Here is a 21,963-nt window from a genome sequence, read left to right on the forward strand (position 1 = left end):
ATCCCTGCTTCCACCTCCTCTCTCTTTCCCTTCTTCCCCACAATCAGGCCTCTGGACCTTTAATATCCACCTTTCCCCGTGTTGCAGATCTTCCCTGTTGGAGCACAGGTGAGGCTCTCCCTTGGGGTGGGGGGCGAGGAGTCCATGGCCCCCCACCCCAAAGGAGGACAGTGAGAGAGGCTTGGGCAGAGAAATCCTACAAGGATAGTGCTGTGTCCTGACTATGGGATCAGGAGCCACATTCCCTATCCATTATTGCCCAGGGGACTGATGGGGAATTATACGCCATTATAATTGCTCTGTGGTCTTTAGATGAAGTGTGATTAATAAATTTAATAATAATTGCTCTGGTAACCTCAAGATTAGATTGCTGCAATGTGTTATATGTAGGGCTGCCTCTGAAGAGGGTTCAGTAACTTCAGCTGCTGCAGAATTCAGAGGCCCCCCACCTTAAAATAACTACGCAAAATCTACAGAGACTCCCAGGTTTGTGTTGTCTTTGCTTCTTCACAAGATGAACTTTTTTATTTTATTTTTAAATAAATGTTTATTAAAGTTTTACAAATCAAAAAATTCATCATTTCACATAGATCATTCCGTTAAATAAAGCTCACAGAAAAAACAAAGAAACAAAGATATATAACAAAAAAAGAAAAAAAGAAAAAAGAAAAATCCACTTTTAAAAAAAAAATTACAAAATTCCATACCCCTCTGTCCTAACCTCCTCACATCTCCCTTTTTTGTGTTCCTCTTTATTCCAATCAAATTCAGCAAGTTCAAACCCTTATTCAAACCATGCTTAAATTATATTCTTCTAATTATTATGTCCCAAATTTTCATTATTTTAGCCCATTCCTCATCTTATATACTATGACATAATTTTATTCTGTTCATAACCCCCTTCTCCTTTTTAACATTCTTCTTTTCATTCACATTTAACCAAATCCCACAAGCCCTGTTACCTTCACTTCCCACATCATGTTAACACTCAAACATTTTGCAGTATTTTTGTAAATAGTCCTTAAACTTTTTCCAGTCCTGTTCCATCAGTTCTTCTCCCTGGTCACGGATTCTGCCAGTCATTTCAGCCATCTCCATGTAGTCAATCACTTGCATCTGGCATTCTTCCACGGTGGGTAGTTCTTGTGTCTTCCAATACTTGGCAAGAAGTATTCTTGCTGCTGTTGTTGCATACATAAAAAATGTTCTATCTTTCTTTGGCACCCGTTGGCCAACTATGCCCAAAAGGAAGGCCTCTGGTTTCTTAGGAAAGGTAAATATAAACACCTTCTTCAGTTCATTATATATCGTTTCCCAGTAAGCCTTAACCCTTGGGCACGTCCACCAAAGGTGAAAGAATGTTCCCTCAGCTTCTTTACATTTCCAGCACTTGTTGTCAGGCAGGTGATAAATTTTTGCAAGCTTGACTGGGGTCATGTACCACCTGTAAATCATTTTCATAATATTCTCCTTTAAGGCAATGCATGCCGTAAACTTCATACCGGTGGTCCACAACTGCTCCCAGTCAGCAAACATAATGTTATGACCTATGTCCTGCGCCCATTTAATCATCGCTGATTTAACCGTTTCATCCTGTGTATTCCATTTTAACAGCAAGTTATACATCTTTGACAAAATCTTAGTTTTTGGTTCTAACAGTTCTGTTTCCAATTTTGATTTCTCCACCTGGAAGCCAATTTTTTTGTCCAAATTGTAGGCCTCTCTTATTTGATAATAATGAAGCCAATCTCGCACTTTGTCTTTTAATTTCTCAAAACTCTGCAGTTTCAGTCTGTCACCTTCTTGCTCCAGAATTTCCCAATATTTTGGCCATTTGGCCTCCATATTGAGCTTTTTCTGAGACTTAGCTTCCATAGGTGACAACCACCTCGGGGTTTTGCTTTCCAGCAAATCTTTATATCTTGTCCAGACATTAAACAGAGCTTTCCTGACAATATGGTTTTTAAATGCCTTATGTGCTTTAACCTTGTCATACCACAAATATGCATGCCCACAAGATGAACTTTTTTTAAAGGTTTTCACAGTCACGTATAGCATCAATAATACTTATGCTTTACAGAGGAATTTAAGATAGGGAAAGGGACACGACAAGGCTGCCCAATTTCCCCATTGCTCTTTATTTCGGTCCTGGAGGTTCTGCTAAATATGATCAGAAGGGACCGTCTGATCAAAGGTATAAAGGTCGGAGCCAAACAATATAAATTGAAAGCTTTTGCAGATGATTTAGTACTGACTTTACAGGAGCCAGAATCTAGTACTAAAAGAGTACTAGAAATGATTCAAGAATTTGGTCATGTGGCGGGGTTTAAGTTGAACAAGTCAAATAGTAAAGTTCTGGAGAAAAATTTAACACCAATTGAGAAAGAGAGGTTTCAGAATGAGACAGGTTTAACATTGGTTAAGCAAGTGAAATACCTGGGGATTAACATGACATGGGAATTTATTTAAATACAACTATGAAAAATGTTGGTCAGAAGTGAAAAAGGACCTGGAAATATGGTCAAATTTGAAGCTTTCCTTGTTGGGGTGAATTGCTGCTATAAAGATGAATGTATTGCCAAGAATGTTATTTTTGTTTCAATCACTACAAATTTTGGACAAAATGGACTGTTTCAAGAAGTGGCAGAGACATTTCTAGATTCGTCTGGCAGGGCAAGAAGCCCAGAATAAAATTTAAAATACTAACTGATGCAAAGGAAAGAGGTGGATTTGCCCTGCCAGACCTTAAACTTTATTATGAATCAGCAGCCTTCTGCTGGTTGAAAGAATGGCTGCTTCTTGAGAACACAGACATTTTGGATCTAGAAGGTTTTAACAATGTTTTTGGGTGGCATGCATATTTGTGGTATGACAAGGTTAAAGCACATAAAGTATTTAAAAACCATATTGTCAGGAAAGCATTGTTCAATGTCTGGATAAGATATAAAGATTTACTTGAAAATCAAACCCCAAGGTGGTTGTCACCGATGGAAGCAAAGGCTCAGAAAAAGCTCAATATGGAAGCCAAGTGGCCGAAATATTGGGAAATTTTGGAGCAAGAAGGAGACAAATTGAAATTGCAGAGTTTTGAGAAATTAAAAGATAAAGTGCGAGACTGGCTTCACTATTATCAAATAAGAGAGGCTTATAATCTGGACAAAAAAATTGGCTTCCAGGTGGAAAAATCAAAGTTGGAAACAGAATTGTTAGATCCCAAAACTAAGATACTTTCAAGAATGTATAACTTGCTGTTAAAATGGAACACTCAGGACGAGACGGTTAAATCAGCTATGATTAAATGGGCACAGGATCTTGGACATAACATTATGTTTGCTGACTGGGAACAGTTGTGGACCACAGGTATGAAATTTACGGCATGTAATGCCCTAAGAGAGAATATTATGAAAATGATTTACAGGTGGTACATGACACCAGTCAAGCTTGCAAAAATCTATCATTTGCCCGATAATAAATGTTGGAAATGCAAAGAAAATGAAGGTACATTCTTTCACCTTTGGTGGACGTGCCCAAGGATTAAGGTTTTCTGGGAGATGATTTATAATGAAATGAAAAAGGTATTTAAATATACCTTCCTGAAGAAACCAGAGGCCTTTCTCCTGGGCATAGTTGGCCAATTGGTGTCAAAGAAGGATAGAACTTTCTTTATGTATGCAACAACAGCAGCAAGAATACTGATTGCAAAGTATTGGAAGACACAAGATTTACCCACGCTGGAAGAGTGGCAGATGAAGGTGATGGACTATATGGAATTGGCAGAAATGACTGGCAGAATCCGAGACTACGGAGAAGAGTTGGTGGAAGAAGACTGGAAGAAATTTAAAGACTATGTGCAGAAATACTGTAAAATTAATGAATGTTAAAATGATGTTGGATTGAAAATAAGTGGTATTGGTAATAAGATTAATAAGAATATGCAAATATGGATTGATAATGGATGAAAATATATAGTTATAATAGGTTAAGATATAAAGATAAATGAAAGAGGGTAAGGATTTGCTGAAATGTTTTTCTAAACAGGAATACAGAAAGGGGAGGTGTGAGGAGGTCAAGGAAATAAGTAAACAAGTCTAAAGATATTGAAAAATGGATTTATTTTTAAATTTTTTCTTTTTAGCTATTTGTTCTCTTTTGTACTTTGTATCTTTTTTCTACTTTTTTTTCTATGTGTGCTTTTTAGCTTGTTAATTTTTGTTTTAACTTTTTCTATTCTGTAAAATTGCTAATTTTTGTTTTAACTTTTTCTATTCTATGTTTTTTGTAAAACCTTAATAAATATTTCTTTAAAAAAAACACACAAGATGAACTTTTTTGAAGGTTTTTACAGTCACGTATAGCATCAATAAAACTTATGCTTTACTTATTTGACAAATGATAGACTCTGGTACGATGAGTCTGAGCTCATCTCCTTGCCTGAAACCAAAAAAATAAAAATAGAAAAACACTGAGCAGGAGAAATTGAGGAGTATATCCTTTCAGTATGCACTGAGACCCTACAGTATGTGTAGCTCATTTAAACAAAATCACTGATCCGATGAGCAGCAGCAGTGAACAATGTGATAGTGAATTGTCGTCGCTTGTCTCCACTGCCCTCACACACGTGTTGTGAAGAATCTTCTTTCATTATGAATGGTCTGTGTCACCATTAAGAAAAAGAAGTCAGAATAGGCCAATATCTATGTGTACTGTCCCTGGATCAAAGGACATTTCTTTAAGTTCTCAGAAGTTCTTAAACCTAGCACAAGGTTGTCCTTTGAACTAGCCAGGTGTTTAACTGAGAATCAATCACAATCTGTCCATCATTTGAAAAATAAGACTTTAGAGCCATCCTACCCCAAAATGGCAACTCTTGTTGTTCTTTAGTCGTTTAGTTGTGTCCGACTCTTTGTGACCCCCTGGACCAGAGCACGCCAGGCACTCCTGTCTTCCACTGCCTCCCGCAGTTTGGTCAAACTCATGCTGGTAGCTTCGAGTACACTGCCCAACCATCTCGTCCTCTGTCATCCCCTTCTCCTTGTGCCCTCCATCTTTCCCAACATCAGGGTCTTTTCCAGGGAGTCTTCTCTTCTCATGACTCCTAGACATTCAATTTTGGGTGGCTGTAACCTTGATTTAACAAGACATTTGGCACCTAGCCTCTATATATGAGTTTCTAACACTGATCCTGTTATAAGATATTTATTAGCTTTTTCACACATTATAAGCCCACATATCACAACAAAAAACAAAAACATAAACCATAAACACACACAAAACACAAAAAACACCACATGTATAATTTCAATCCCTTATTTTCATAAAACTTATTTTCCCGACCTCCTCGTACCTCCCCTTACTGCATTCCAATCCCTAATTAATTTTGATCAACAAATCCCTCCCTAATTTCTAATAAATAATTTTAACCTTTCTTTTCATATTGCATAATGGTTACAGCGTACAACCTCATATTTTCAAAATCCACAACGTCTTAGCATTCAACAATTTTACAATGTTTCTTAAGATAGTCTTTAAATTTCTTCCAATCTTCTTCCGCCGTCTCTTTTCCCTGGTCTCGGATTCTGCCGGTCATCTCTGCCAGTCCCATATAGTCTATAACTTTCATCTGCCATTCTTCCACGGTGGGTAGTTCTTCTGTCTTCCAATACTTTGCAATGAGTATTCTTGCTGTTGTTGTAGCATACATAAAAAATGTCCTGTCCTTCTTTGACACCAACTGGCCGACCATACCCAGGAGAAAGGCCTCTGGTTTCTTCAGAAAGGTATATTTAAATACCTTTTTTATTTCATTATAAATCTTCTCCCAGAAAGCCTTAATCTTTGGGCACGTCCACCAGAGGTGAAAGAATGTACCTTCATTCTCTTTACATTTCCAACACTTATTGTCAGGCAAGTGGTAAATCTTAGCAAGTTTGACTGGGGTCATGTACCACCTATAAATCATTTTCATAATATTTTCTTTTAAGGCGTTACACGCCGTGAACTTTATACCGGTGGTCCACAACCGTTCCCAGTCTTCAAACATAATGTTATGACCAATGTCTTGTGCCCACTTGATCATGGCTGACTTAACTGTTTCATCCTGTGTATTCCATTTCAGCAGCAAGTTATACATTTTTGACAAATTCTTAGTTTTGGACTCTAACAATTCTGTCTCCAGTTTTGATTTTTCCACCTGGAAGCCATTTTTCCTGTCTGACTTGAAGACCTCCATTATTTGATAATAATGAAGCCAGTCACGCACTTTATCTTTTAGTTTCTCATAACTCTGCAATTTCCATTTGTCAATTCTACGCATTCTCAGTCAGGAGGACAAACATGGCACAGGTGTGGCAGGTCACTGCAGCAGCTCCCTCGCCATCCATGCCTCTTGCTCCTACACACAGCATGAGACAGGACTCCTGGCCTCCCCCTCACACTCAAACTTAGAAGGGTGGTTTCTAAATCTAATAAATAAAAATTGGTGTGAGTGTTTCAATCTGGGATTCCAGCAGCCAGGCTCCAAAAGCCTTTTGCTGCATCTCCAGCTCTCCCTCTGCACTGCAAGGCTGACAGATGGAGGTCCATCTCCAAGGACATTAGCCTACCTGAGCACACCTTCAGTTTATTCCAAGCGCCAAGCCTTCTCACTAGTTCCATGCTACAGTCCCTAGAAAAACCTGAACCCTGGGTCTCCCAATATGGTTGCTATGCACCTCCTGGGGCCCAAGGGACTGTGTGGGTGATTAATAAATATCCAGAGGTCCAAAGGTCTAAGATGTGCCTCAGGGGTGGAATAATATTAGACGGAGAATGAAAAATGCCATTAGCAACTCTGATTCTGAAAAGTGGAGGGCACGTTCGTGGAAGGAGAACAGCTCCCTTTCCTGTCAGGCAGGTCCTTATTTAAAAAGGCAATCTCACAACTGTATTCTTAGATCAAACTATTAATGATGATTTAGTATTATGGAAGGTTGATGATGCATTCCTATTATTTGGCATTGTTTCACCTCATTGGCTTAAAATTTGGGACATAAAGAAGACAGGGAGGAATGTACAATATGTTGAAATAAGAGAAGGTGCTAATTGCATTTGATGTGTGTTACAGTCTTTGTTCTTTTCCTTGAAATACTAACAGGGGTTTTCCTCCCCTCTCATTTCCAAGCAGGTTATGGAGGAGACAGTGTGTCATCTGTAATTTCATTTGGAAATACGAAGAGACCATTTAAATGTGGTGAATGTGGAATGTGCTTCAGTCCATGTGCACAGTTAATAAACTCACATCAATAAACTCACAGAGTGGGGAAACCGTTTAAAGGTATGGAGTGTGGAAAGAACTTCAGACAAACTTCATCTCTTACTTCACATCATCTAACTCACATGAGTGAGAAACCCTACAAATGTATGCAGTGTGGATGGAAATTCAGTATGAGTAGACAACTTCTTGTACATCAAAAGATTCACGCAACAGAAAAACCATTTAAATGAGTGTGGGAAGAGCTTCTGTCATCGCATAACGCTAAGCAAACATCAACGGACTCACACAGGGGTCAAATATTTAAAGGTATGGAGTGTGGAAAGAGCTTCAACACTAGTGGAGTGCTTAGAAACCATCAATGGACTCACACAGGGGAGAAACCATTTAAATGTATGGACTGTGGAAAGAGCTTCAACACTAGTAAAGTGCTTAGAAAACATCAATGGACTCACACAGGGAAGAAACCATATGAATGTATGGAATGTGGAAAGAGCTTTCCTTCAGGTGATCATCTGAATTTACATCATAGAACTCACACAGGGGAGAAACCATTTAAATGTATGGACTGCGGAAAGAGCTTCACGCATAATGGAAACCTTAGAAGTCATCTACGGAGTCACACAGGGGAGAAACCATTTAAATGTATGGAGTGTGGAAAAAGCTTCAGTCAGAGTTCATCACTTAATAGACATCATCAAACTCACATGGATAAAAAAACCTACAAATGTATGCAGTGTGGGTTGATATTCAGTATGAGTATACAACTTACGGTACATCGAAGTAGTCACACAGCAGAAAAACAATTTACATGTGTAGAGTGTGGAAAGAGCTTCACCTATAAGGCAAACCTTAGCAACCATCAACGGACTCACACAGGGGAGAAACCATTTAAATGTATGGGCTGCGGAAAGAGCTTCACACATAATGGAAACCTTAGAAAACATCTACAGACTCACACAGTGGAGAAACTATTTAAATGTATGGAGTGTGGAAAGAGCTTTCGTTCAGATGAACATCTGACTTTACATCGTAGAACTCACACAGGGGAGAAACCATTTAAATGTATGGACTGCGGAAAGAGCTTCACACATAATGGAAACCTTAGAAATCATCTACGGACTCACACAGGGGAGAACCCATTTAAATGTATGGACTGCGGAAAGAGCTTCACACATAATGGAAACCTTAGAAAACATCTACGGAGTCACACAGGGGAGAAACTATTTAAATGTATGGACTGCGGAAAGAGCTTCACAAATAATGGAAACCTTAGAAAACATCTACGGACTCACACAGGGGAGAAACCATATGAATGTATGGAATGTGGAAAGAGCTTTCGTTCAGGTAGTCATCTGACTTTACATCGTAGAACTCACACAGGGGAGAAACCATTTAAATGTATGGACTGCGGAAAGAGCTTCGCACATAGTGGAAACCTTAGAAAACATCTACGGACTCACACAGGGGAGAAACCATATGAATGTATGGAATGTGGAAAGAGCTTTCGTTCAGGTGATCATCTGACTTTACATCGTAGAACTCACACAGGGGAGAAACCATTTAAATGTATGGACTGCGGAAAGAGCTTCACACATAATGGACACCTTAGAAAACATCTACAGACTCACACAGGGGAGAAACCATATGAATGTATGGAATGTGGAAAGAGATTTCGTTCAGGTGATCATCTGACTTTACATCGTAGAACTCACACAGGGGAGAAACCATTTAAATGTATGGACTGCGGAAAGAGCTTCACACATAATGGAAACCTTAGAAAACATCTACGGAGTCACACAGGGGAGAAACCATTTAAATGTATGGAGTGTGGAAAAAGCTTCAGACAGAGTTCATCACTTAATAGACATCATCAAACTCACACGGGTGAGAGACCTTGTAAATTTATATCATCGAACTCACACAGGGGAGAAACCATTTAAATGTATGGAGTGTGGAAAGAGCTTTGGTCAAAAGGGAACTCTAAGCCTACATCTACGAACTCACACAGGAGAAAAATGATCTAAATGTATGGAGTGTGGAAATAGCTTCAGTCACAGTCAAACTCTAAGAGTACATCAACAGACTCGCACGGGAGAAAAACCATTTAAATGTATGTAGTGTGGAAAGAGCTTCTGTCATAGTGGAATGCTAAGAAATCATCAAAGGACTCACACAGGGGAGAAACCATATACAGCAAATGTATGAAGTGTGGAAAGAACTTCAGTCTAAAGGAAACTAAGAGTACATTAACAAACTCACACAGGTGAGAAACCATTTAAATGTATGGAGTGTGGAAAGAACTTCAGTCAGAGTGGACACCTTACAAAACATCAATGGACTCACAAAGGAAGAAACATTTAAATTCCAGGAGTGCAGAAACGGCTTCTGTTTAATGGAGTACTTACAAAATGTTTACAGACTTATATGGAAGGAACCATTTAGATGTATGGAGTGTAGAAAGATTTTTCCTCAACAAGAAGAAGAGGAGGAGGAGGAGGAGGAGTTTGGATTTGATATCCCGCTTTATCACTACCCTAAGGAGTCTCAAAGCGGCTAACACTCTCCTTTCCCTTACTCCCCCACAACAAACACTGTGTGGGGTGAGTGAGGCTGAGAGACTTCAGAGAAGCGTGACTAGCCCAAGGTCACCCAGCAGCTGTATGTGGAGGAGCGGAGACGCGAACCCGGTTCAGCAGATTACGAACCACCGCTCTTAACCACTACACCACACTGGCTCTCTCAAGGGTTCATTTCTTCCTTCTAATGAACAGGCTCCTATAGGTGGAAATCAAATTTAAATGCATCCCATATATGTGATGATCTGGTGTTTCAATGTAAAGTTGTACTTTCATGTAGTAATCAAGGTAACGTATCACAATAGTTAGTAAAGGATAAGTAGCTTTGTACAGTGTACCTCAGGTTACGAACAGCCTCGTCGATGATCATTTTGGATTATGACCATTTCAAACCCGGAAATGAGTTGGTTAAACTAGAATTATAGGAATGGCAGCATGACATGCATTATTTTAATTGCGGCCCAGGACCCACGTACCTACGGGACCGCCTCTCCCGGTACACTTGGTGGAGGACCTTAAGGTCCACAAATGACAACATTTTGGAGGTTCCAAGTGACAAGGTGGTTAGATTGGTCTCAATCTAAAAGCCAGGGCCTTTTCAGTACTGGCCCCAACTTGGTGGAATGCTCTGTCACAAGAGACTAGGGCCCTGCGGGACTTGACATCTTTCCGCAGGGCCTGCAAGACAAAGCTGTTCCACCTGGCCTTTGGTTTGGACTCAGTCTGACCGTTGTGTTTGCCTCCTCTTACGGTTTTGATCTGTGGGCTACTTTTAGAATGAGGCTGCATTTTAAATTGCATTTTAACCTGTATTTTAAATTGGTAATGTTTTTTTTCCTATTATGTTTTTACTGTAATTTTACTAGCGTTAGCCACTCTGAACTCGGCTCTGCCCGGGGATGGCGGGGTATAAATAAAACTTATTATTACCGTATTTTTCACTCTATAGGACGCACTTTTCCCCCTCCAAAAATGAAGGGGAAATGTGTGTGCATCCTATGGAGCAAATGCAGGCTTCAGGCAGCTATCCACAAGCCTTCTGAGCCCGGCGGGAGTTCCCGCCGGGCTCTGAAGGCTTGCGGATAGCTGCCTGTTCTGGGGGCTGGGGTCAGGGGAAGCTCGGGCTTTCCCCGTCCCAGCCCCGCGGCTAAAAACAAAGCCGTGCGCAGCTTCTCCCGGCTGGACAGGTTGCGCGTAGCTAAAGAGGAAGCCAAGACAGCTGTCTTGGCTTCTTTGCTTTTTGGGGCTGTCGGGGGGGAAATAAATTTTGTTTGACCCTTATGTTTCCCTTCCCTTATGGTCTTGATTTATCAGCTATTTTAAAATAAGGCTGCATTTTAAACTGTATTTTAACCCGTATTTTAAATTGTTGTTTTTTCCCCTATTATGTTTTTACTGTAATTTTACTGGTGTTAATCACCCTGAGCCCGGGGAGGGCGGGGTATAAATAATAATTGGTGGGGGGGGGTGGAGGAAGAAATAACCAGTCCATAATTTTAATGGTAGGTTTATTGTAGCTGTGAGAGAAACAGAATAACAACAGGAAAACCCCCAGAAACCTAGAAGACAAATCAGAGATTGATGTGCATTACAATGAGTGAAATAAGTATTTGATCCCTTATCCACCAGCCAGATGTCAGGCTACCTGGTATCTTCACTGTTACGTAACGAGCTGAGATTAGAAGCACCTGCTGTAAGGGAGAGGTCTTACCTGTTATCCCAGCTCATTACAGTACCTGTACAAAAGACACCTGTCGACAGAAGCAATCAATCCAAAGGTGTTTTTATTATGCATTGGCTTGTGACATATATGGAAGGTGACCAATGAAGGTGGTTTTCCACGTCTCTTAGGTCATAGAAATGTTCTAAAGGACTGTGTGGAAAAATTAGGGCTGAGGGACAATTGTGGAAGGGGTTGAGGGGTGTGAAAGGGAGACAGAGACGGAGAGAAGTCTCTGAGTCATTTGCTGAGGGATGTGGCTGAAGGCCTTGGTTTCTCTCACACCAAATGTAACCGCTCTGTAGAAAAGACTCTACAGCCTGAAAATGGAGACGGTGCATGTACTTTTGTAACCCAAGAAAATCTTTAATAATTTTTTAAAATTGAAATAAAGGCCTTGGTCTCCTTCCATCGGACTTTCCTTTAAGCGAAGCAGCCCCTTTATCTCAGGTCTCTGAGCAGTTTAGGATGCCTACTTGAGGAACGTGCTTTAAATGGCTGTGTCTCTCAATGTCCAGGAGGAGACACAGGCTGCTTCCACAAAAGTGTGTGTGTGGAACGCACAGCAGCTTTGTCCCCACTGACCCTCACCACGGGGTCCATAACTGCACCTTCCATACCACTGGGAAACTGACCGTTCCCTGTGCTTGAAATACTATATTGTTAGTGGCTAGGCTATGATTAGTCCATCTTAAGACCTACAGTGTTTTGCTTTTGAAATCCCTTTTCTTCCTCCCTTCCCCACCTTTTATTCTATCCACCATTCCAGGAGCTCGTGGGGATGCTGTGTTCGATTTCAGGCAAGAAACAAGGGTTTTCATCTCATTACAGGAGACTGGTTGCCATTCAGGCTTCCTCTGATGACCTGTCTTCAATTAAACCCTGGGCCACCAGCTCCCAGCATTTGTCTTCCCTCTGTTCCATTAGCTAGTCCCAAGGGCTTTCGTATTTTCAGCTTTCTTGTCGTGGAGCAGACTCTTGTATTCCAACCTACGTTTGATCAAATTTTCTGTGGATTCCTCTGATGGATTCTTATGTCTTAATTGTCTTAGCTAGAGCTTTCTTAGCTGCTTTGAATCAACTGTCAAACCAGCCAAGGTGTGTTGATTGTGTGTAATTAGTAATTGTAGGAAGTTGTCTGTGATGGGCAGCTGAGCTTCGCCAGAATCAGGGGGTGCAGGACCTCAGAATTCCATGAGAGAGCTGGAGCCTCTCTCTGATTGGCTATCAAGACAGGTGGGCGGAGCCAGCACTTTTGGAGGGAAAATAAAATGAGCCGTTTCTGAGAAAGTGGAGGGATAGTTTCGAGGGAGAGGAGTTAGTTCTGGTCTGTGTATGAAGTGCACTCTGAGGAAATTATCCCAAGCTAGAGAAAGGGGTCTCTGAGCTTAGAAAGACTAGTTTTGAGAGAGTATTCAGACAGGAGTTAACTGGAAGGCTGGAAGCAAGGAGAAGTAGAAGCTGTGAGGATACTGCCTACTTGGGTCTCATTTCAGTCAGGAAGGGAAAGATCTAGAAAGAGAAGAATCCCAAACCAGTTATGAAGGGTGTGGTGACCCCCTGGGTCTTCTATACTGTCAGAAGTACCTCAGGAGCGTGGAAACTGACAGAAAGTACCACCTTGTTTAAGAATCAAAATATTAAGCTGCAACAGCTAAATTAAGGAGCTGAAGTGAAATAACTGGAAATAAGCTCAGCATTGGCCACCCTCTCTAGACACCTGTAACATCGAAGAGGAATAACTTAAAAGAAGCAACAGAAGTTTAAAAGAAGCTGTGCATTTACTACTTTGTTTAGAAGCCTGTAACACACACTAAATTTAGTACTATTTATTAATAGGTTTACTGTTTCCTGAAAGAACATTATCTATCTCCTGACACATCCTTTGCTTTTTTCAACTTTGTTCTGTAAAATAAATCTTTCTTGTTTGTTCAACTTCTGCCAGAGTCTCCAAGGATCTTTGTTTACGTTCACACAGAAAGGTAATCCTATTTTTATTTCAAACTATCCCAATAATAATTGGGACAAAATATTTTAAAAGCTGGCAAAGAGACCTTGCCAATTTTATATGGCAAGGGAAGAAAGCCAGAATAAAATCAGAAATAATGATGCGGCCAAAAGAAACGGGGGCATTTGCAGTCCCAGATTTAAGAAGATATTTTGAAGCAGTGTGCTGGAGTTGGATGAAAGAGTGGATGTTACTAAAAGACAATGAAGTTTTGGAACTAGAAGGCTGGGACAAAATACAGGGTTGGCATGGATATTTATTCTATGGGAAAATACAATTGCATAAAGGGTTTACGAACCGCCGTGTGAGAAAGGCCCTATTTGAGGTATGGGAGAGAACGAAAGAGAGAATTATAGAAAGAACTCCAAGGTGTATCTCTCCAATAGAGGGAACCTTGACATTAAAAAAAAATTGCCTGGCCAATTTATAGAGATTTAGCAGAAGGAATGAATGAAAATATCAAATTGAAAGAATACAAAGAACTAAAAATACTGGGGATAAATTGGTTAGAATATTTCCAACTTAAGGCTACATATGAGAAAGATATAAAAACTAGGGGATTTGGGAATAAAATATCAAAATTAGAAAGAGAGGTTTTACAAAATAATCAAAAAACACTCTCTAAAATATATAGATTATTAGATAAAGTCCTCCCAGATCAAGAAGTCAAAGGAGAGAATATGCTAAAGTGGGAACGGGATTTAAGATATACAATTGATTCTGGAGATTGGAAAAAGTTTTGGGGAAAAAATCTAAATTTTACAGCTTGCTATTCATTAAGAGAGAATTATATGAAGATGCACCACAGATGGTATATGGCACCAGACAGACTGGCAAAAACGAATAGATCAAATAGTAATAAATGCTGGAGATGTAATAGAATGAAAGGCACTCTATACCATATGTGGTGGACATGTCCAGAGGTCAAAAATTTTGGGGAGGTGATCCCTGAAGAGATTAAAAAATTGATAAAAGTATCATATATCAGAAGGGCAGAAGCATATTTACTAGGAATCTTGGGCAAGCATATCCCCAAAGACAAAATTAACACCTTTTTGTATGCAAGAACAACAGCGAAAATGTTGGTAGCCAGTCATTGGAAAGGAAATTATATCCCAACAAAAGGGGACTGATTAAGTAAACTGTGTGAGTACCTGGAGTTAGCAAAATTGATGGATTTAATAAGGCATAAATCCAAAACTATAATACAGAAACAATGGGAATGCTTAAATGAATATTTATACAAGCAGGGCTCAAATACGAGTTTGGCTGTGCTTAGACTAAACTTGTTAAGAATATAGAGAGCATAAAGATTTGACGGATTATGAAAGAACCTAAGGAAGGGAAATGATTGAAGAACAGATGTAAAGTCGAGCAAGATAATGAAGAGACGTGCGGTGAATGCGGCGGAAGTCTTTAAAAATATTTTAACTAGGATTTATATATTGTAATGCTTGAAGGAGTCAAAATTAAGGGGGTGAAGCAATTAGCAATTCAAGCTAAAGAGCTAGCCCAGGAAGATGGAAAAAAAGTAACTACGCTATCTAAACAGGGGGCAGAATTGCCGGACCCCCAGAGAAGAGCTAATACGATTTTGGGAGGAATTCCGGAAGAAATACAGGCTAAAGAGTTGGAAGAAACTTTGAGAACCTGGCTATGCTCCACCTCCATGAGGTCCAGCGCCAAGGGCCTTCTGGCGGTTCCCTCGGTATGAGAAGCCAAGTAACAGGGAACCAGGCAGAGGGCCTTCTCGGTAGTGGCGCCCACCCTGTGGAACGCCCTCCCATCAGAGGTCAAAGAGAAAAATAACTATCAAACTTTGAGAACCGGGCTATGTACTTAAGGAGTTAGTTTGAAGGCAGAAGATGTGGAACGAGCCCATCGCTGCCATAGTACCTATAGTACCTATAGAGAATATAGGTAAGCAATATTGTTTAAAATTGGAGGACTATGCAACAAAATTTCCAAAGTCCAAGAGACAGGAAATAGGAGTTTAGAAGAGCCAATAGAGGAACTATACAAACAAATGGAAAAAACGAAACAAGGAATGATAGGTAAAATCTATAAGAGAATGATTACAAATAATGAACAGACAGCCCAACTTATTCAAAAGATGTGGAGTAAGGAAGAACAAGTTAGCGAAGCAACGGTTGGAAGGATAATGAAAGGAACAGATGAGATTTAAGTAAGCAAATTTAGAGAGCTGAAATTAAAATTCTTTCTAAAATGGTACATAACTCTAGCCCAGCTTACTAATATGGTAGCAGGATTGAATTCTAACTGCTGGCACTGTAAACAAGTCAAGGGATGGTTTTCCCATATGTACTGGGAATTCCCAGAGGTAAAGGAATTCTGGGGGGAAATCCTAAAGGTTATTAATGAAATTTTAAAAATGAAGCTTTCAATAGATTTTGATTTCATGACGATGGGTATACTTGGAAACATGGCAATAGAGAAAGGAGACCAGTTTACCTTCAAAGCTATGATATTAGCGGGAAAGGCAACAATAGCTTTAGGTTGGAAAGAGAGAGGAAAATTGACAATAGAGGCATGGAATAGTTATTTGTTTGAACTTATTCAGTTGGAGTCTCTATGTGGGACAAGAAGCTACAATTAGAACTGGATATGGAACAACTGATTGGTTCAAAATCGGGAAAGGAGTACGACAAGGCTGTATATTGTCTCCCTACTTATTTGACTTATATGCAGAATTCATCATTGGAAAGGCTGGGCTGGATGAATCCCAAGCCGGAATTAAGATTGCCGGAAGAAATATCAACAACCTCAGATGAGTATGACACAACCTTGATGGCAAAAAGTGAGGAGGAATTAAAGAACCTTTTAATGAGGGTGAAAGAGGAGAGCGCAAAATATGGTCTGAAGCTCAACGTCAAAAAAAAGAAGATCATGGCCACTGGTCCCATCACCTCCTGGGAAATAGAAGGGGAAGAAATGGAGGCAGTGAGAGATTTTACTTTCTTAGGCTCCATGATCACTGCAGATGGTGACAGCAGCCATGAAATTAAAAGACGCCTGCTTCTTGGGAGGAAAGCAATGACAAACTTAGACAGCATCTTAAAAAGCAGAGACATCACCTTGCCAACAAAGGTCTGTATAGTTAAAGCTATGGTTTTCCCAGTAGTGATGTATGGAAGTGAGAGCTGGACCATCAAGAAGGCTGATCGCCGAAGAATTGATGCTTTTGAATTATGGTGCTGGAGGAGACTCTTGAGAGTCCCATGGACTGCAAGAAGATCAAACCTATCCATTCTTAAGGAAATCAGCCCTGAGTGCTCAACTGGAAGGACAGATTGTGAAGCTCAGGCTCCAATACTTTGGCCACCTCATGAGAAGAGAAGACTCCCTGGAAAAGACCCTGATGTTGGGAAAGATGGAGGGCACAAGGAGAAGGGGATGGCAGAGGACGAGATGGTTGGACAGTGTTCTCGAAGCTACCAGCATGAGTTTGACCAAACTGCGGGAGGCAGTGGAAGACAGAAGTGCCTGGCGTGCTCTGGTCCATGGGGTCACGAAGAGTCGGACACAACTAAATGTTGTTTAAACAACAACAATTCAGTTGGACATTGTTGCAGTCATGTCACAGGAAACAACTACTGGAACAAAAGACATTTGGTGGAAACTAAAGACGCTAAGCCCGTGGCTGAGGATAATTGTTTGAACCCTTCCAATGGGTATGGGGGGGGGGAGGCAAAAAATTGTACGGGAAATGTAAAATTTGGAAGGAGATAATATATGTATGTAAAAAATCCTGAACTCGAATAAAATAAAATAAAAATTTAAAAAAGAAAGTAATGCAAAACAGATTAACCCGTTCCAGACTTTTAAAAACAACTCCTAAAACAGCAATTTAATATGAATTTTACTATCTAATGAGACCATTGATCCATAAAATGAAAGCAATAATCAATGTAATTTTTGTCCTTACCTGCACTGATGATAGACATTGTTTGGATGGGGGGCTTTTTATACATTGTCACAGTCACACAATCAATCAAAAACAAAGAACAAGTCACAGTCACAAAAAGCCAAATAAAAACGCACTTTTTTGTGGCAAAAATAAAAGCACCAAATATAAGCTCCAAGTATCACCTCAGAACACTACAATTGGAAATGGAGGGCTTTTATTACAGTAGGGGGATGCATATTATCAGCAGAACAGTGAAAACAGAAGGAAGAAGGCTTTGTTTTTTTAAAAAAATAATATTTATTGATTTTCAACAATACAAAAAAAGAGAAAAAGAAAAAAGGTCCAACAACAAAAAAAAGAAAAAAAACAGAAAACAAAATAATACATTTAAACCCATCTTTCATTTGCTTGTTTCTATGACTTCCTCACACCTCCCACTTTTGTATTCCGCTTCAAATATTGTTTCAGCAAATCCCTAAAATAGTCTTCAATAACATCATAATTATCCAAATGTAATTGTATAAAATCTCACCCAATTTATACAAAGTCCAATAAACCTATATCCACCGTTATATAGTTTCACCAACACTTTGGCAATTTACCGTAACTTTAAGCTTAAAATAAAATTTACACACTTTGCTTTCCCCAAATTCCCCCCCCCCATCACCCCCCTGGTCCCAATGGCTGCCTGACCTTCCCGTCAAATTCCATATTGTTGCTTAATCTGGAAATCTAATATCAGAGGCTCTTAGATTTCCTCCCAGCCCCTTCTGCGTATTTCGTTTATACATTTTCATTTCTCTTTTATACTCTCTCATTTCGTCTGACTCATCTCTGAGGAATTTCATCCTAGCATTGAAATTGCAATCTTTCTTTAGATCAACCAAAATTCCACAAGTGGGGTAATAATTGATGTTACTCTTCAAGAGATATATCGAAATACCTCTAGTCCCACAGACCCCAAGTCCATCCATCTCTTTTAAACTCAAGTTCATGTCCATATCTCCACAGTCCCTACATCCATATAGGACAGGATTCTTCCACTTGATCAGACCGGATTGACGTCCTGTAGTCTCCGCCTGTCCATCTTCCATATCTTTACCATCTGTCTTTAATTTATAATCCACAGTTTGCAGTTGTGCATTCCTAGATGGCTCAAATATAGCTTCACTCTCTCCTCCATCCTTTCCTTCCAGTAAATCAGCCTGATCAAGAGAGTTCTTTTCCTGTTGTCCACTGCCCCATCCATTTATAAAATCAAGTTTCTTTGAAAGGTCTTCCAGCTGGCAGTTTATCTTATACAGTAGGTTTGTTATTGCTTCCGAGGTCTGCATTTTATTGTTCAAGGTTAGTTCTCACACTTCCATTTGCCACTTTCATCTGAGAGTTATTTGTAACAGTTTCAAAGTTTTCCAAGTTTCCCCACTAGAGGGATACAAGTTATATTCCAAATGCCATGTCAAATCCGTGAAGAAGTAAACAAGGAGAAGAGAATGTATCAAGACTCCATTTTAAATGCAGAGAGGGAAAGATGAAACTGTAACTTTTAAACTTCTAACACTTCCAATTCCTTCCAATCAGAAGGAAGAAGGCTTTGATTCCAATGCAGGGGGACACAAATTAGCAGTGCAACAGTGAAAACAGAAGCTCAGGAGCACATTCGGCTTCCAAAGCAAAGTTCACAAACTGGAACACTGACTTCCAGGTTTGCAGCATTCGAGTTCAAAGTTGTTCAGGAACTAAGCTGTTTGAAAACCACTGTATACAGATATGGTTGCCATATGTCCAGAATTGTAAGCAGCGTCTGGGAGGAAATTGCTGAAATGTCCAGGAAAATCTGGACGTATGGCAGCCCATGTCGCAAGTATAGATTTCGGCAAACTTAACTTAAAATAGATTCCCAGTTCCATCAAGCCCTCCTCATAAGGCTTGGTTTCAGACCCTTGATGATCTTGATTGAGTCCTCTGCATCATCTTCATGAGGTTTTCCCTTACTGTGTAGCAAGCTGTAAACCTTAAATTTACTTTCCACAGTTGTTCCCATAAAGCAAAGTCAATGTTGTGTCCTACATCTCTGGCCCAGCTTCTCATTCATGATTTTATCATTGCATTCTTTGTGTCCCACTCAAATAATATGTTATACATTTTAGATACTATTTTAACCCTGGACCCTAATAAATCCCTTTCAAACTGTGAGTTTTGTTCTGCAAATCCATTTTTTAAAATCTAACTTAAATGTTCCATTCAACTGATGGTAACTTGACCAGTCTCCCTCCCACCTAGAGGAAGAAGTTCCCTTTATAGGGATCCCACATCCAATGAAGCAATACCACATGGCATTAAACCTAACCTCCCAATACATTGACCTTAGCGGGTAAGCTATTGGTCTGCTGTGTCAAAGTTTTACTGGACGGTTGGATAATATTGGCAAGAGCGCCTGTAATCTCACAGTCACCACTTCCCCAGAATAAGAATCACTTCCGTCCAAACCAGTAAGTATGTCTGTAATTATGACAATCTGACCAATGCCTAGACGACTTAAGCCCTATATCAGACTCCTCTCCATGGGTTTCCCCCCAAATATAGAGCATGGTCCAATCCCCTGGACATTCTCAGACATACAGAAGTCCTTCTCAAGGTCATGAAGGAATCTGAAGAGGTGATTCAAGGAACACAAAAGGAGATGTCTCCTAAAGATCAGGAGGAACTTTCTGATAGTAAGAGCCAGCAGTGAAAAGGAACTCCCTCAGAAGGGGGTGGACTCTCCTTCATTGGAGGTATTTAAGAAGAAGTTGGATGGCCATCTGTCATGGATGCTTGAAATGAGGTTTTTTCTGCATTGGCAGGTGTTGGACTAGATTCCGAATCTACCATTCTATTATTCACCCTGCGGTGAGTTCTTGAATTGACTTTTACGAGTGAAATTTTATCCACATTTCATGCGCTAATATGCTTTCATCCCTGTATGAATTATTTGGTGGGCCATGAGAGTGGCACTCTGACTGAAGCTCGTCCCACATTCCAAACACTAAGAGGTTTTCTCTCTGGTGTGAATTCTTTGATGGGAAGCGAGATTGCGGCTGTGACTGAAGCTCTTCCCACATTCCAAGCACTGATAGGGTTTCTCCCCTGTATGAATTGTATGATGGGAAGTGAGACTGTGGCTGTGAATGAAGCTCTTTCCACATTCAAAGCACTGATATGGTTTCTCCCCTGTATGAATTTTATGATGGGAAGTGAGACTCCTCCTGTGACTGAAGCTCATTCCACAGTCCAAGCACTGATAGGGTTTCTCCTCTGTATGAAGTTTTTGATGGTAAGTGAGACTCTGCCTGTAACGGAAGCTCTTTCCACATTCCAAGCACTGATAGGGTTTCTCCCCTGTATGAATTTTTTGATGGGAAGTGAGTTTTTGCTTCAGACCGAAGCATTTTCCACAGTCTAAGCAGTGATAGGGTTTCTGCCCCGTATGGATTATTTTATGGGAAGTGAGACTGTGGCTGTGAATGAAGCTCTTTCCACATTCCAAGCACTGAAAAGGTTTCTCCCCTGTATGAATTCTTTGATGGGAATTGAAATGGGTGCGTTGACTGAAGCTCTTCCCACACTCCAAGCAATGATATGGCTTCTCCCCTGTATGAATTCTGTGATGGGAACTGAGAAGTTGTCTGTGACTGAAGCTCTTCCCACATTCCAAGCACTGATAGGGTTTCTCCCCGGTATGACTTCTTTGATGGGAAGTGAGACTTTCCTTCAGACGGAAGCATTTTCCACATTCCATGCACTGAAAGGGTTTCTCCCCTGTATGAATTCTTTGATGGGAAGTGAGAATGTCCTTTCGACTGAAGCTCTTCCCACATTCCAGGCACTGATAGGGTTTCCCCCCAGTATGAATTCTTTGATGGGAAGTGAGATGTGAGCTTTGACTGAAGCTCTTTCCACATTCCAAGCACTGATAGGGTTTTTCCCCAGTATGAATTCTTTGATGGGGAGAGAGACTCCGCTTATGACTGAAGCTCTTCCCACATTCCAAGCACTGATAGGGTTTCTCCCCGGTATGAATTCTTTGATGGGGAGAGAGACTCCGCTTATGACTGAAGCTCTTCCCACATTCCAAGCACTGATAGGGTTTCTCCCCGGTATGAATTCTTTGATGGGAAGTGAGGCTCTTCCTTTGAATTAAGCTCTTTGTTTGATGGGAGGACTGGGAGCTCTGACGGATGTTCTCTCCACACTTTGAATATTTATCGGACCTCTCCGCTATGTGGATTCTGTTGTGGTTCTCCTTGTTCTTCCCTTCAAATTCATCACCATCTGCAATGAGGAGAGAAGCTAATTAGAGCCTCAGGAAGAAATGGAGCTCCAGATTACTGAACAATGTTAATGAATGCTTGTGATAGAGGAAGAACTGAAGAGAGTTAGATGTGAGGCCTTACTACAGTTTTCACTGCCTTTGTTGGCTGGAATTGCTTGGCTTTT

General features: G+C 40.3%; 2 protein-coding genes and 1 pseudogene across 2 annotated transcripts in view; 1 reads left to right on the forward strand and 2 right to left on the reverse strand.

The window, feature by feature from the left end:
• Positions 1–13,290, forward strand: part of LOC128408869 (zinc finger protein 850-like) — a 51,341-nt gene extending 38,051 nt beyond the window's left edge. The window contains exons 6-7 of the mRNA XM_053378888.1: positions 7,559–9,148; positions 13,265–13,290. Coding sequence (XP_053234863.1) covers positions 7,559–9,148; positions 13,265–13,290 — 1,616 coding nt within the window. The remainder of the gene's footprint in view (positions 1–7,558; positions 9,149–13,264) is intronic.
• The window catches only part of LOC128409384 (zinc finger protein 470-like), a 420,794-nt gene that overhangs the window by 116,512 nt on the left and 282,319 nt on the right, over positions 1–21,963 (reverse strand). The gene's annotated exons all lie outside the window — the stretch shown is intronic.
• Positions 20,295–21,963, reverse strand: part of LOC128409497 (zinc finger protein 850-like) — a 38,543-nt pseudogene continuing 36,874 nt past the window's right edge.

Source organism: Podarcis raffonei, chromosome 2, assembly GCF_027172205.1.
Source record: "Podarcis raffonei isolate rPodRaf1 chromosome 2, rPodRaf1.pri, whole genome shotgun sequence".
In the NCBI taxonomy this organism is placed as follows: Eukaryota; Metazoa; Chordata; class Lepidosauria; order Squamata; family Lacertidae; genus Podarcis; species Podarcis raffonei.